The sequence below is a fragment of the Bombyx mori genome, chromosome 22 (assembly GCF_030269925.1).
Source record: "Bombyx mori chromosome 22, ASM3026992v2".
Taxonomy (NCBI): Eukaryota; Metazoa; Arthropoda; class Insecta; order Lepidoptera; family Bombycidae; genus Bombyx; species Bombyx mori.
The window spans coordinates 7,980,922-7,997,440 of NC_085128.1; the positions used below are offsets into that span (position 1 = coordinate 7,980,922).

At 32.7% G+C, this 16,519-nt stretch overlaps 2 protein-coding genes and 1 long non-coding RNA gene across 3 annotated transcripts; 1 reads left to right on the forward strand and 2 right to left on the reverse strand.

Moving 5' to 3' along the window:
* Window positions 1–661: 661 nt before the first annotated feature.
* LOC101736950 (GTP-binding protein Di-Ras2) lies at window positions 662–11,366 on the forward strand. The gene is made up of 5 exons (XM_004931860.5): window positions 662–802; window positions 1,037–1,440; window positions 2,779–2,874; window positions 4,579–4,839; window positions 5,701–11,366. Exons 2-5 carry the CDS (start codon window positions 1,303–1,305, stop codon window positions 5,833–5,835), a joined length of 630 nt encoding a protein of 209 aa, XP_004931917.1. The 5' UTR covers window positions 662–802; window positions 1,037–1,302; the 3' UTR covers window positions 5,836–11,366.
* On the reverse strand, window positions 1,813–4,038 carry LOC134200974 (uncharacterized). The gene is made up of 2 exons (XR_009976112.1): window positions 3,931–4,038; window positions 1,813–3,789 (listed from the first exon to the last, which is right to left on the reverse strand). It is a non-coding gene; the product is annotated as an uncharacterized LOC134200974 (long non-coding RNA).
* Window positions 11,365–15,910, reverse strand: LOC101736820 (uncharacterized). Its single transcript, XM_004931859.4, has 5 exons — window positions 15,265–15,910; window positions 14,647–14,868; window positions 14,260–14,394; window positions 13,778–13,994; window positions 11,365–13,145 (listed from the first exon to the last, which is right to left on the reverse strand). The coding sequence occupies exons 1-5, from the start codon at window positions 15,508–15,510 to the stop codon at window positions 12,679–12,681; spliced, it is 1,287 nt and encodes a 428-aa protein (XP_004931916.1). The 5' UTR covers window positions 15,511–15,910; the 3' UTR covers window positions 11,365–12,678.
* Window positions 15,911–16,519: the final 609 nt, after the last annotated feature.

A 16,519-nucleotide genomic window follows, 5' to 3' on the forward strand; every position in this document is an offset into this window, starting at 1 on the left:
AAGTAAAAATAATTTATGTACACTATATGAATGTCAGTCATTTAAAAATTACTGAAATATTTATTATGAATATTAAGCTACTTTTATGAATTGTTTCCTTTTGTTTGTGTAAAAGAAGTTGTAGTTGCTATAACCAACACAAAATGGCTAATTGTGTAAAAACTAAGATGTGGCTTTTTGTAATAAACAAGTAATGTTAACGTTTTATAGAATTGTATTGTATTTTCATTCTAATAGATCATATGTGTGAAAATCCAGGCGTAACGCCTACGTATACTTTTTTTTAATATGCACATAATTAACCATTTATGCTCGAAGAGTACTAGATTAAGTACCAGATTAAGAAATTAAAATATTTTACATATTTTCACATGTGCAAATGGCATCTCTTTTTTCTTGACTGATTTAAGGAAGTTGAGATCGAGGCCCAGCTGGTGTTAACTAGTTACTAGTGCCTATAAATATCAGTAAGATAGAGCATTGTTTATATGTTTAAGGTAGTTTTTAAAAAAAATCCCCAAACACTAGAACCCAGACCATTAAATCATTTAAAAAAAACTGTTTAAAACAATAAATGACAATTCATTTTGGACTTTTTGGGTTGTTAGCGGGAACCCGTTGACCGAAGTTGTGTGAATTGTTTTATTTTGTCTGTTTAGTGTTTCTTCAGATTTAAATGTCTAATAACGGTGGTTTATTAACTATTTAATATCCGTGAAAGTGCATAAATGTGGGAAAATAAAAAAAGCCGCTGGAGGTAGCTTCTCGAGATCCTCCGAAAAGTCTACTGAAAAAAATCTAAGTAAATAACCACCTTTTTACTAAGATCATATTTTATCCTATATCATCTCATCTCAATTCATTTAATTTTATCTCAGTTAATTAATGTCTCAAATTAAACATCTTTCTTTCATTTCACTCCTTAATATTGTTTTCCATAAAAAGAATATTAAAGATTAGGCTGCATGGTATGATATTTTTGCCTTTCTAGTTGGAAAAATAGAACTACTACTACCTACCTATCTACTCTTTTCAGATGTCGTTTTTATTACTTGTCAGAATGTCAAAATCTATTTAATATTGAGCCGATCGAGCATTTGAGCTGGGCGTTGCAAATATAAAGATTTCGAAAAATAATTTATAATGATTGATATAATACAAATCTGTCTTTATGTATGAAATTTACTTCTTCTCACTAAAAGACCTAACTGATAAAATGCTTTAAATAGCAGTACAATTTTAACAGCTTGGCACGAACAGTAACTCGCTCATTTGAACAACATTATATTGAAGAAACAAGTTATGCCGGAACAAAGCAATGATTATCGCGTCGTAGTTTTTGGTGCGGGAGGTGTTGGTAAAAGTTCTCTAGTTCTCCGTTTCGTTAAAGGAACATTTAGAGAGTCTTACATACCAACAATAGAAGACACATATAGACAGGTAAATTAACTACTTGCACAAGACTACTTGCTTTTTTAAATTTTGTAAAATATACTGTTTCTTTAACCCACTACATAAGTGCAAACATCTAAAATGTACTCAATCAATTCCCTGTGTTGCAGTGCAAGGAATGTTAATAAATAAAAAGGCACAATTTTAGCAGTATATTTATTATTGGATATAATTAGATCGTCGCCTTGTTTATTCATTGTATGATTTTGGCCCAAATGAACCTAAAATACGATCACAAGGGTGTATCAAAACTAATGCGTTGTAAATATAAAGGGAAAATGTTTGCAGTAGATATATCTCTCAGTAAACTGATAGGCTGAATGTTTACTGAATCTTAAACATGTGAAATAATACACAGGATTTCTGGATATTTTTTATTGTGATTCAGATTTTAGCTGGATTTATTTTATTCAGTGAAAGATACAAAACAGGTAGAGTGGTATCTACTTTATCCATCTTCCATGATCCAAACTATATTGCATTCATATAATAATTAGATTAAAAGTTCAGGACATACCCTACAAAGTACATAATGTTTCTTAATGTACTACTAATGGTAAATAATTATTATATTATATAAATTAAATGTATATGGCATGCTTTGTTTTTGAAGACCAAATTTTATTGTATGATCTGATTGAATAGTTTCACATGTAGCCACAGGCAACAGATAATATGTTGCTAGTTGTACAATATTGTAAATCACAAACTGGCCACAAAAATCCCCAATTTAATACACAAGCATTAAGCTTAAAAAAAACTGGATACTAAATTTAATTTATTTTTAACCTTTGAAATACTCACTATATCTCACTATCAAATGAAGTCAGCCATTGTACTGAAAATAACTGAACTAAACTAAACAGTCATTATCTTCATTAGTATTATGTACCACAGATGGTGTAAAAACTCAGCTGGAAAGTTTAAAAGTAAAGTATAGTTTTGGGAAAATTTGAGATATAAACTAGAATTAGGGCAATGAAATGTTACTTAAATATTTGAATAAATTAACAGTATTCCAAATCCATTACCTAGCTTTTCGGAAGTATGCCAATACAGAAAGTAATGTAATTTATCCCATGTAAGTTTTACTTCTTGAAATGCAAGGATATAAAAAAACACTACCAAAGACGCATGTAACATTTGCACTGCATCAACAATTCAAAGTTATAGAGTATAAACTTTGATAGTTTTTCATTGGGCAAGTCACTATGTGCGAGTCAATTGCACCCGATTGTCTACACATAATGTGTGAAAAAATTTAGGCATATTAGTTGCATAAATGTGTTTTTATAGTGAATAAAAATAAACCGAAATTCTTTTCAGGTGATAAGCAGTAACAAAACAATATGCACATTACAAATTACTGATACTACTGGTTCACATCAGTTTCCGGCTATGCAAAGACTGTCTATAAGCAAGGTATGTAGAAGTAAATATCAAAAATAATTTCATTTGTAGATTGTTCAAATCCTAATCAGGATATAAGGTATCACACATATTTTATTTAAATTTCGTATTGATCAGAAAGGCATGGATTAATTTATAATTAATAAAATATTCACCATGCTTTTTGTGTGTGGCATGTGTTAAATAGTGTCTTGAAGAGAGGTCTGGAAATGATTGCGCTCTATGCTGGAATAGGCTGCACAAATGAATACTTTTTCAATGTTCTTTTAAGGTGTATCTCTATCTCTATATAATATAAAAAGGTTGATTTGTTCCATTAAAAACTTGGGGGTAGATACAATAGGAAAACAGAGTGGTATTTACATAATTATTATTCCATACCAGTGGTTTAGTTATACCATCTGACACCTATGCTAAATTAATTGGATGGGGTCCTATTCAAAATTGTCACATTATAATTAATTTTAATAAATCACTGAAGCATGTAGTGAACGCACAGTATTAGTAATATTGGATGCATTTTAGTTGAATATCTAATAAAAATAAAATTTAGGTCAGTGTATTTGGTATTGTATTGTTTTATGTTACTTGGCGCTGGCACACCGCCGGGCTGGAGCCCCTGTAACTTATCTGCCCTGCCAATCTGTAGTTAGGCCACTATTCTGTTACTTACGCTTATGCACCACCCAAGATTTGATATACCGTATGCTCTGTTTTTATTTCCGGCCGTTGGGGCCAGAATGTTCTTGAGTGGCGATCGCGTACCGGAAGACGTGCCATGAAGATCGGAAGCATGGGTAGGTCTCCCACAAGATGGACTGACGACCTATTGAGGTTCGCGTTGATCCATTGGATGCACGCAGCGCAGGACCGATCTTTGTGGCGACGCTTGAGGGAGGCCTATGTCCAGCAGTGGCCGTCTGTGGACTGATAGAAAAAAAATGCTCTGGTACTGGTAATTGAGCCAATTTATATAGGTATTGTCTGGGTTGGGGTTCTACTACGCGATGTTATTTCTTTGTGGTGGATGTCGTTCGTAATCACTTGTCAGGTACATATTTCGAATACCTTATGACACGATGGCATCGAATATGAGCAGACGATGCGGACCGTCGCGTTACCAAATTCAATGCCGAAGTCCTACGTATCTATATATTAGTGATATCTATAGACTTCGGTAACTACTCGATATCATATCACAGCATGACGAAACACCGCTATCCACTTCCTTCTTTTTTGAATTAGCAGTCACATTCATTGACTCATTCGCTCATTGATATGAGCGATACCAAACCGCTGCCCACTATACGTTAGTAACCAATAGCATTCCAGCCATGGTTAGACTCAACAGCTTATTCTTACTATAACATTAAAACATGAACTTGAAGACAATAGAAAACTGCTTTGTTTGGTAACATAATTTCTGGGACTTTGTTATAAGATCCATAAAGTTTATTTAATGCAAAGTGTGCGAGTTAAATGTGATTTTTTATGAATAAATATCTATTTGTTATAGATGATAATCTGTATAGTTGATTTCTGAATATTGTTAAACTTAGTAGACCGCACCATACTTACTGCAAATTTTCAAAATTTCCCTATATGACAACCAATTTTATTATTATGTTCAGTTATATTATTTCAATGTTAACTATATTTTAGTGTGTAATAAACTATATTATCTTTTCGTTTAATTAATTATGGTGTTCATTTAAGGGCCACGCTTTTATATTGGTTTACTCCGTGAGCAGTCGACAGTCACTAGAAGAATTGAAACCAATATGGCAAACAATCAAAGAAATAAAAGGCGTGGAGCTCCCTAACATCCCTGTGATGTTGGCAGGCAACAAATGTGATGAGAGCCCAGAGATTCGAGAAGTATCAGCTTCTGAAGGACAGGCGCAGGCGCAAGCCTGGGGCGTATCCTTCATGGAGACATCTGCTAAAACGAATCACAATGTAACACAACTCTTTCAAGTTAGTACCATATTTGACATGAAAACAAAATCGTATATCCCAAAATATATGAATTAGATTAGTATTCCAGTTTCCCAATCTCTGATGATATATTTCTATTACTAATACCGGTGATATATTTCTTTTTTAGGTCATTAGCGCCGTCATCCACTAATGCATAGAATGTTTTTTTTATGAAACAACGCAATTCTTAACATAGTTATACATGTATTATCTTTATCTCAAAGGAACTGACATCTTCCCGATGTGGACACTTCAACTGTTACAATATGTTAAACGACAAACGTTTCGATAACCATTTTATTGTGGCCGCTGCTATTTACATATCCGAACCAGGTTACAGGACAAAGCAAAGTCGCTGTCGTCCGAAACATGTCTTGTCGGATCGCCCGGATCTACTCTCGGTGCTTTTAGGCCTTTCAAGAAACGGTCATTGTTCTTGTTGATCTCATCGATTAACTACGACGAGCCAACTAACCCATAGACATAATCCACTGAGACTTTCGCCAGATGTTCCCAGTGGGTTGCGATTCCGAAACAGTGGTAGATTCTGCGAAGCATTGCTCTGGCTAGGACCAGTGTTAGTACATTCTCGCTTACCAGACATAGCTAGTTGGAATAGCCCTTTGAGCTATCAGTGAATAGGTTGGAAAAAAATCCATCTTCGGGACTAACTAGATGACAAATACTGGACAATATTTGATCCAATTAATGCTTTAATTTGAATGTAATATGTCTGCCATTAATATGTTTTTGTTGTTAGCAAACATTTTACATAATAATATATACCTAACAATAAACAAAAAATAAGAAATCATTATTTTATTGAAATTCTGTCAACTATCATTTCTTATCTTTCAGGAGCTATTGAACATGGAAAAGAACAGAAACGTGTCTCTTCAAGTTGATGGAAAAGGTAAGAAGAAGAAAGATAAAGTTGTGAAAGAGACAGGAGAAGCTTCTGCTGCCGGCAAAGAGAAATGTCTTGTTATGTAAATAAATAACGATTTAGTTTTAACTCTGCCACATTACAATAACTTTTAGTCATTTTGATTCTAGTCATTTAAATCATGTCCTGTAAAATTAAGCACATTTTAGATTAAGTAAGTAATGAATAATGCATTAAAAAAAAGTTTATTTATATAGACGACGCCTTAGACGATGAAATATAAGCCGTAATTTTTCTTACATTACAGAGCTTAAACATATTTGGGAAAAACAATATTTTGCTAATAGTAAGTGTATTAATAATTTGAATACGACTGATTTTAAAAGATAAATGTTACAAAATATTGCTAGTTTGAAAATACAACGAAATTGTGTCTCTAGGACTGTTATTCAATTTTAAATGCTATTAATTAAACATAATTGATATTCGTAACGTTAAACAAACTGCGGTTGCAAATGACGCTATGGCTGAAGAATATTATAATGGAAAGCATATTGTTATGACCTATTTCTAGAGCCGAAAAATACACGGAGTTAAATTTTATTTGTAAACAAATTAGTGAGAGTAATAATAGGTGCCTATTCAACTAACGCTGGTTAACTCAAGAAACGTTAAAATTTTCTTGTTTGTCATGTTTAATAAATTTTATAATGCCATTGTTAAAGCATGAAGGATTTCTAGTCATTATTAGAACTTTGCTAGTAGCACGTATTTATTTAATTAATATCATTCACTAACATATCCGACTAGATTTGTCCACGATAGATTTTTAATATACTTACGTCTAGTTGTATGTGTGCTACTCTGTAAGGAATACACATTTTTCGTCAAAATTTCATTAATTAACGTAAAACGCTAGAATTTATTGATTTACACAAAAAAAAAATGCTTTTATGTTGACGTTACTTTTATTGGTCCATAAAGAAACCGAACGCGCCTTTTGCTAAATATCTATGGCAGGGTGATAAAAGCAATATTGCAACAATAGTATAATTTTATTTCGGTCACGAAGTGCATAGTGTATTAGCGCCGAGGAAACTCGGAATGCCATCTTTACTTGAGAGATACTCAGGAAACATGAAGTAAATGTATTAAAATATATTGGCTAGTAGCTTTTAAATTGACAAAGCAGCAGAACCTATATGGTCGGCAATTGAAAAACTGCTTTTAAGTTCAGACGAGATACAAGACGAGTTTTCTCGAATGTACGATAGTAGGCGAAAGTATCAAGAAATTTTCGCCTAGTGCAAAACAATTTACGAATACCGCCAAGGCGGAAAGCAGACGATAGGCAGATGATTTGAGACTTGTAGTTACAACTAAAGTGCTTTATCGATTGCGATAACGCAAAGCCAGCGTTACGTACCAGATTTTAAAGCAGCGCGCCAAATCGGTACGGCAAGGATAAAGAGTCTATATTAATAGAATATAAAGCCACTCCGAGGGTAGTCTACACACAAACCAAAGAAATGACCATCAAATGTGGTGATCATTATCGATCGAAAATATCACCGCTTCTAGTTCAAAATCTACTTACGCGTCTCAGGAAAATACGTCAAATTCGCGTGCGATGGTTAACAGTGAGCGGAAATGTAATGAAGACACCGATCTTATAGAAACCGAACGTAGAGATAGATGCTAAAAATTACACAAAATTCTAGAAAATATGTACTGCATTTCAAATCAAATCAAATCAAATCAAAAAAATTTTATTCAACATAAAATTCTAGAAAATATGTACTGCATTTGAGAAATCGAACGTTTTTACGAAATGAGGAGTGTTGTTTTCTGAGTATTGTTGTTGTTGTTGTACAAGCATGGACATAAATATGGTGCTATTGTTGCATGCTTTGCATCAAGAAGTGAAAACGCTTTTAAAGCGCGTTCATTAACACGAAAGCAAAAGCAGACCGCTAATAACTACCTAATGGAATATCTCGATGTTTAGCCGCGACATACCTCATCGGATACTGATTGGCAAATCTGACGACTTGAAAAGCAAAAGAGGTGCTTCCAAGATTAGGCCAGAGCCGCTAGCGATCGTTCTCGCTGGCTTCGGCAGTGGCAAACATCATTAAGACTTCTATTACGGTTTAACGATCAACTAGACAGTGTCGTTCTTATTGAATAAATAATTCGAAACGTTTAAAATATAAATACAATAGACGCACGATTGAACCGTGAAAATTTGTCAAATTATATCAAATTCACTACATACTTCGTGTGTCACGTGATACAAGAGAGACAGCGGCTGTTGATAACGACGAAGGACTCTGATATAACGGTGGGCAGCGGCTTGACTGTGCCCCTAGCATTGCTGAAGTCCATGGGCGACAGTAACCACTCACCATCAGGTGGTATGCTCGTCTGCCTACAAGGGCAATAAAAACCCGCACGCGACAATCTTTCGGCTCGTCTTCGAGAGATATTCTCTATTGTATTAACCAGATGACTACTGAGGGTTGTCACCGCTCCAGACGGCAGAAACATCGACATTTAAAAATATCGTTATCATTTGCGTACATCGTTTTTTATATCATGTTAAGTGCTTATAAAAAAAATCGATTGTAATTTTAATCGGTTGTGTGGTAAACCGAACGAAAAGGTACTAGAGCATGATAATTATTATAATAATATATATTTAGCTTATTGGCAGGAGGAACCAAAAATATACATTGAGATAATGATTGTTAATTGCTGAATTGTTATTACCTGGACCAAAGTTGTTTGATGTTGAACGGTATACATTTACAGTTGTAATGTTGTTCTGTTCCGAAACTTGTTATATAGTGATTTATAGATTGTAACGTTCGTTAAACAATGTTCGCTGTTTTGTGTCTTAACGATACAATTACGTCGTTACGTAATATCTCTGTAATTGTTGATTCTTGTCTCTGAAGTCGTGTGAGCTTTGGCTTGAGTTTTCTAATGAACTTTCTAATGAACCTTCTCACTAATACTGTATACATTCCAATAATATCTTATTCGATTATCTTAAACCTATAAGTATATATCTTCTAATTCCAAATTAACAGAATTCGCTTTTTACACAATTATAAGTAAGATATTTCGATAACAAATATGATTAACTGTAATTTTTTTTTTTCACGTTGCCATATATTTACTTATAGAACACTTTTGATAATTTCCTCGTAATTAAAAACTTTGTATTTAAATTCAATAGTATTCGTCAAATTATTCTGTATACTGTAAGTCAATCAATATTAATATAATATTATCGAGAAACATAATATAGTTTTTGTCTGGATTAGCCAAGTCTAGTGCCATTGTAAAATAAAACGAGCAATAATATTGTATATTCTGTCGAATTCATTGATTTGTAATTCGACTTCATGAAAGCATACCATTTAACTTGCTGAAGCTTTTCAAGCTCGACCGCGCATATAGAGGAAATAGGAATAGAGTTTTTTGCATCTTAGTCATTGAATACTAGCTGGCTTAGAAACCAAGAAGGAGAAATTTAATGGTACGTATTAGCGGTAGTAGCCAAATCATCAATAACAGATAGTCATGTCCCTTATTTAGAGACATTAGTCGCAGTATACAATCATATTGTGTAAGTGGGATCACGCTTTGATCAATCAGTACATACTCGAATGATTATTAATTTATTTTATTAGTTTGTTTGCTTCTGTTTTATCAAAGATATCCCTTTCGTTAAACATGTAAAAATGCAATTGTGATAATTAATTTATTACGAGATATGAAACAACAAAAATACGTCCGAGAATTCGTTGAACTATAGTTTTCATTAAATCACGTTTGAAATATAAATTTCAATTAAGACATTTGGCTGTTTGAATACGATTCATACATAATTTTTGTTAATGATTTATTAAAGGGTTGCTATTTCTAAAATATAGCTTCTAAGTAATTAATGAATTTTTTTAAACACTATGTTAAATGATTCCTTTTTGTTATTTTCAAGCGGAAATACTAACTTCTTTATTAAGCAAGTTTTCGTAGATTGATACTTATAATTGATACTCACTTGTCAAAATATTTTTGTATATTTGTGCACAAAATTGTATTAACTTCGTTTTGTTCATATATGATCGATTTTTAGCATGTGCTCTCGACTGTCCCAATAAGAAAAAAAAAGGTTTGAATACAGCTTTCAAGTAAATAAGGAATTTAAATCTTACCTATTGATATATCAGCTCAAAATCTCAATCTAAATAAATGTTTTTACCTTTTAAGTAAATATGAGCAGCATATTGGATACAGAAGAGATGATTGCATTTAGATAATGTGAATATGACAATATTTCATTGTTGTTAACCATTAACCTGTTTAATATTAATTCTTTACCTCTATCTTTACTTAACGATCTATTGAATATTTTCCATGTCAATTTTTGTGGTAGTAACGTAGACTTCTGAAAAAAACTAACTATGTAGATCATTAATTTACATTTACTACAGATTATTACAATATATTACAAACTTTCCTATAATGTTGGACATGTTCATGTCTGTACAAGGTGATGGGTAAATTTCATGTGCTGCGGCTGCGTGTTAGATCGCTTGCAAGCGTGTTCAGTGGGGTCACAAAAAAATAATCATATTTAGTTTATTTTATACATAATTACCAGTTATTTACTGTCTGCATTCCACGATCTCGTTGTTATAAACGCAATACTATTATGGAGAACATATCCCAGTCAACATATTGGTTCCTGAAAATCGACTGAGAACAAACACCCATAGTTAGTTTACTAAAAGCTGGGTTTAAATTCCCGCTAATCTCTCTTCTTATCTTGTTTTTTTTTTCTTATAATAAGAAATTATTATTTTTTTTTTTAAGAAAATAATCCCTGTTTGAATTTAATTATATAGTAAGTCGTATTTTCTGTATTTTATGGCGTGATCGTTGGATTCAATTCGATGACTGATTTTCATTTTTCGTACATAATTTTTTTTTCTTCTAAAAATACAACCATGTGCAGTAAGTAAAACTTTCTAAAAAAGGTTCTGAAGGGAATCGGTTTAAGGAATGATTTGGGATTTTCAATATAGAATAAACTGCGAACAGTATTTTGATAACAAGTTTTCTCCCTATGCAATCAAATAAATTTTAAATTAAATCGATTTTAGCAGACGCAGTAAATTATAATATAAATTTATATTATACCATCACTAACTTCGGTATTCTTTTGGGCATTTCTGAAACTTGTAATATTCTGCACTAAAATACCGATTTTATTTTGTTTATCCATGTACTAGTATAACTATCTTTTAAATCACGATTTTAGTTTGTTCAAAATATATTAAAAAATAAGAAAATGTTTATAAATTTATTATGCTTTTATTTGTTTCGAGGTTCAATCTGTACTGGAAATATTTCATATATGTATATATAAAAAACTATTTCTAATTGTCTTCTTACAAAACTTTAACTCTTTTCCACTGTTTATTGTTTATCTCAACGTATACAATAAGAATGTGTTTCACTTTGTACTATTTTAGAATTTATTGGTCTTTATTAAGATTTATTTTTATTATTCTTACAACTACACTACTCACTGCGATATCACGAAAATAAAATAATAAGCATTTTTCATTGTTTTATTTTTATTTTACTCGGCATTTTAGTGGTTTAAATTTCAATTTGTACAAAAACTATAAAAAAGCAATCACGATTAACACGTAATAAATACGTCACAATAAAAAAAAAAGCGTGTATACAATTTATGTTACTTATCAAAAATCAAATAAAATACTAGATGAAAACATTAACACGTTTTTAAAATCATAACAAGCTCAGGAAAAAGATCACAGATTTCACTTTGTAAAAATATAGCTGTTCATAACACTGTTAGCTCCGACTAATCGAAATAAAGACGTTTATTAACGAAATTTGAATCAAAAGTTTATTTAATAATCCTCTTGAATCCTCACGATTATTTTTATATTACTGTAAAGGCAGGCACACACTTTCGATTCACTAGCCCCGCTTTTTAGTCTTGTGTGTAGGCTTTAGGTTGGGAAGGTATGAGGTCACTTTTATTTGTACTCGAGCTGCTGAGGTGTGAGTGGTGGGACCCTTCAAATGCAATCTAAATTCAGGATTGTTTCACGGTAGAAACAGACTATGGAAGCACCTATGTGGGCTCACAATACGCCCTAATAACATTTGTTACGCAAACTACGAAAAATGAGGCGTCTTTTTATTACAAGGCACTATAATACCTATTTCGTCATCGTCAATGGCGTTCCCGAATGTGTTAGGTAGGTACGTATATTTTTCGATCCGATACAGGGCGTGATAAGTATTTGGCTGGAAATTGTTCACCCTGAATTTGTCTTTAAAAATAAATATTACTTTCCTATTATGGCTGTTCGTTTTATTAGCGTGGTTGGGATAACAAGTTCAGAACTTCTTCTTGGCTGTTAGGTTACCAGAGGGTGAAAACACCACTACGGCGCCACTCCCGTGAAACGTGGAGTCGAGATTCGTCTGGTATTGTAATAGCAATACCAGACGAATCTCGACGAAAAATTGAAAGAAGCTATTGCTTTTAAACCGGAAAGCATGGTTGCTTTACGGCAGAAAAGGAGATGGTGGTACCTTTCCGTAAATGGATGATATTTTTCACAACATGACAATATTGTTGCCAGTTGCTGCTATAGAAATTCGTGTATGTTTTTTTTTTGTTTCCTTTGGGGTCTCGGCGACTAGACTTTTTTGCATTTTTTAATTTGATTTTAAAACATCGTATCTTAAAATGGTCACACCGATAGATATTAACAATACTTAACCTATTACAACGTTATGTTAGAACGTTAATGAAACCGTTAACTTAACAACGTTTAAATCTAGTTGTCCTAAGTGACTTTCTTCATTCAAGCGATTTGAATATTTTTCGATTAATGATCGCCACTGGCATTAATAGAAAATTTATTTTTCCGATCGTTATTACTAAAATTAGAGCAGCTTTCTTTCGATATATTTAAACTGGGCAATCGGCCTGTACTGGCAGATCTTCGTATCTGAGAAGTGCTTTGCACTGCGTTCATTTGTAATGCCGGTCTTTGTCTGTTGTTACTAGCTGCAGTATCCAAGGCACGTGCACACACATCCAATAGTCTGTCTATTGTGGTGGGTTGTATTGTTTCCGTTGTATCTAAACTCTGTTGCTCTCTTCTACGCGGTGAGCTACGAGGTTCGTTTCTCCGTGTCGTCGTAGCAAGGCGTTTTAATCCAGAACCCAGAAGCGCCGGAGCGCTCAACAAGGTGTTGTACATTGTTATGAATAGAAACAATAACAAAACAACAACAATTAAAATCATTAATAAACCATGCACAATTTTATTTAACGGGAAATATAATCCATCTGGAACAAAATAAATAACATTATTCAGAAAAAAAGGATCCTAAACTTGTATTAGAATTATTTAGAATCCCTATTATGTTTGATGCTCTTAGGAATTTGGCGGCATTTATAGCATTAAAAAATATTTACGTAACATAAGTTAAATTCCATTTTTCCAGGTTTGGTGAATTATGTCGTATACCTAGTCAATGAGTGTCAAATGATAAATTACAATACAAGATAATAATTATCTTTTTTATTGCATTCGTGAATAAACGGCTCACGGCCCGGGCCACTTTAATATACTTCGATAGCACATGACTTCGAAATCTCAATTGTATTGTCTGGCTTGAAGTGTTAGACTGCCAATTCTTTAACCCGGAATGCATGATCGCTTTGCGTCAAGATGGTGGCATATGCTACTTGGTCTCATTAACCCATAGACACAGCCCACTGAGTTTCTCGCCGGATCTTCTCAATGGGTCACGTTTCCGATTCGGTGGTAGATTTTGCAAAGCACTGCTCTTGCTTTGCTCTTGCTGCACTTTTTTTTGCTTCCTTAAGTAATACTTGTAGACTCTGAGCCACATAGGTTGAAGCCTCAACTACTTCTTTATCAAAACAGTATTTTAAATCACTAAAATAGTATTTACCTGTAATGCCAAGAAGGATTGTATTAACTGTGTCACAAGTGATGATCATTGGTTCGGAGATCAAAACCGAAAACATCCTGACAGCAATCTTTAGAGGATCCATGTGCTTGTAAAACGTTAGCAAATCTGGTTTAGGTGCTTCGCACTCTGACCAAAATTGCCATTTACATTTTTGTATTGCTGATAGAAATGTTTCAAACTCTTTTTGCTCAGCTTCCTAGAAAATAATCTAATGTTAATTACAGCTATGATATAAAAAAATATATAATGAAATGATCACCTTTATCTTTTAGGATTAGGTTTATCGCATTGTGTAAATTTGCATACTAGTTCAGTTTAGTTCAGTCAGAGTCATCTAAGTTTATTGATGTGTTTTATACCTGGTTCTGTATCCCCTATTGGATTCTTGTTCGGAAATTTATTTAAATTTTTAACTTTAAAACTACTTAAATCATGACATATTGTTTTGAATTAGGTCAAACCTTATAGGAAATGATGACATTGTAGAAATAAAGGAGCACCAATATAAATTTCCATTTATGTTGTTTAATATGTCTCCAGCTCCAAAGAATCACTCCTACAATACTTAATGTGATTAAGGCATAAGTTATTTGGACCTGTAACCAATAAAACATTGCAAATTTTTATGTTCAATACCTTTTTTTATATAAAAAAAATACACACAGGAAAGTTTTGCGTTTCACTTTAAAAATAAGAATTAATAAATAATAATCCATGAATTTCAGAAAGGAACAAAGCATGCTGTTTTTAGTAATATAGCATTAATTTATATATGTAATGATGAAAAGTGGCCTTGGTAAGATAAGTGAATTTCAGTAATTAGAGAACATTATGTTGGGTGTATGCACCTTATACTCTATGAGAAATGTGTGGACATATTCATTCCAAGCCATTATGGTTTCTTCAACAATTGTAGGTTTATAAATAGCTCCTTCAATGTATCCTAAAACACGACGAAAAGTCTCTTCAGAGAATGGTTCATCAGACTCTAGATAACTGTTTAGAGTCTCCCATCTTTCATTGTTGAATTTCATATGAGTAGAAATTTCAATATCTCCTTCATCTTTTCTCTGAAACACCAGTTTTTGTTAAAGATTAAGCTGGCTGACAAGCATAATGATCCCAACATTTGGATAAGAATATTAACATGTCAGAAAGATTTTTAGTGACTATCAAGCACTCTGCCCAAAGCAGTCATGTGTTCCAGTTTAAAAGGTTATGGGAGGCATTATACTAAGTCTGTCAATGCTGTAAAAAAAATAATATGGGCCACCATAATTTTAGGTACAGGTTGTGTTTGTTTATGTGTGTATTTCAAGATGATTTCTATGTACTTTAGCGTGGCTTTGAGTGACCTAGATTTTTTTGGCAATTAGAGCCCAGCTCTGAAGGTTACTTCATTAATTATATTTGAATTTTAATAAGTTATCAATTTGCAATGACTACAAACAAGCTGTAAAATATACCTGTGTTCGGCTACCTTTAATCAAGATAGCAACCGTTCTTCTAAACGCCCATTCTCCGATCCCTGCACTTCTTTTGTTTATAACAGTTTTTTGTGTTGTTAGAGTTTTGATATCTGGTGGAAGATTTTCTTCTATGGAGACTACATTATTATCATAGTGCCAAGGGTCAGGACCCGTTTGCCCCTGACATACCATAATATCAATCCAATTATAAAATATTATCAAATATAGAAGGTACAAATTCATTGTAATGTCTCAAAATTTTCAAAGTTAAACGTTGTGTTTTTATAATAGTGCTATAATATCTCTTTCATTTATTTACTATGTATAAAGCTATTGTTTATTCAATCATTGTACATTTTCAGTTATTGTTTACTCATGTAAGTTGTAACATGACAACACACGATAAGTGTGATAACTATAACGAAAGGTTAAATGTATTATCAATTATGTAGAGGACATTTAATTATTTGAAACTTTTTTGAAAGAACAGATGTTGCTCAGTAGATATTTAATATATTTGTCCTCTCGTATATATTAAGTGTATAATCTATGTATTTGTCTAGTATTTGTTAAATGTAATAAATTTATGTACCATGTTGACATTTCTTTTCAATAATATGATTGATTAGGATGGTGTAGTCTGTCATTGTCATTGCTGTCATGTTTTTTTGTTTTTTTTGTCGAACCGGCAAAATAAACAGAACCCATTCAGCTACATATTTTGTAATCAAGATCGAAGCTATATTTGATTCCTAAAAAGTGTAACGCAACCTAATTAAATGAAGTGAGTTAACACACCTACTTAGTAACATGGTGGGAATTCATTAAGATTTAATAGATTTACTGGAAGAATTTTTGCTCTTTCATAGATACCAAACTTAGAACTCTCATATGTTTTCATCGAGACAACTGGAGGAAAATATTTGAGTGCGTATTGTGATTATTTCAGTGTGTTTTGTAAAATTGACTTGACCAATACAAGTAATCAAATATCGCCATTGTTTATCTTCCATGCGCTGCTTCACGTCAGATGTGTTTTGAATGCTACAAACCAAAAAACTGCAATTGGCTGAAGGCCTAGTACAACTAGCCACTTCAACAGCATATAATAAATAAATAAAAATCTCACCTCTGTTTTGTTTTTTTAAGTCAGAGCAGTGTTCATACTAAGGATGTTTCACAGCTTGCTTTCACAGTTAGACTTTCGCGTCTAGCTTCTGTGGTTGTGTACAGTCACCATGAAAAGTATTTT

Coding starts and splice junctions, on each gene's coding strand:
- LOC101736950 (XM_004931860.5), top strand. CDS start 1,303: ATGCCGGAACAAAGCAATGATTATCGCGTCGTAGTTTTTGGTGCGGGA. Junction 1,441..2,778: donor TAGAAGACACATATAGACAG/GTAAATTAACTA, acceptor AATTCTTTTCAG/GTGATAAGCAGTAACAAAAC. Junction 2,875..4,578: donor AAAGACTGTCTATAAGCAAG/GTATGTAGAAGT, acceptor TGTTCATTTAAG/GGCCACGCTTTTATATTGGT.
- LOC101736820 (XM_004931859.4), bottom strand. CDS start 15,510: ATGAATTTGTACCTTCTATATTTGATAATATTTTATAATTGGATTGAT. Junction 13,995..14,259: donor ATGTCATCATTTCCTATAAG/GTTTGACCTAAT, acceptor ATTATTTTCTAG/GAAGCTGAGCAAAAAGAGTT. Junction 13,146..13,777: donor AATCCTTCTTGGCATTACAG/GTAAATACTATT, acceptor ATTTTGTTCCAG/ATGGATTATATTTCCCGTTA.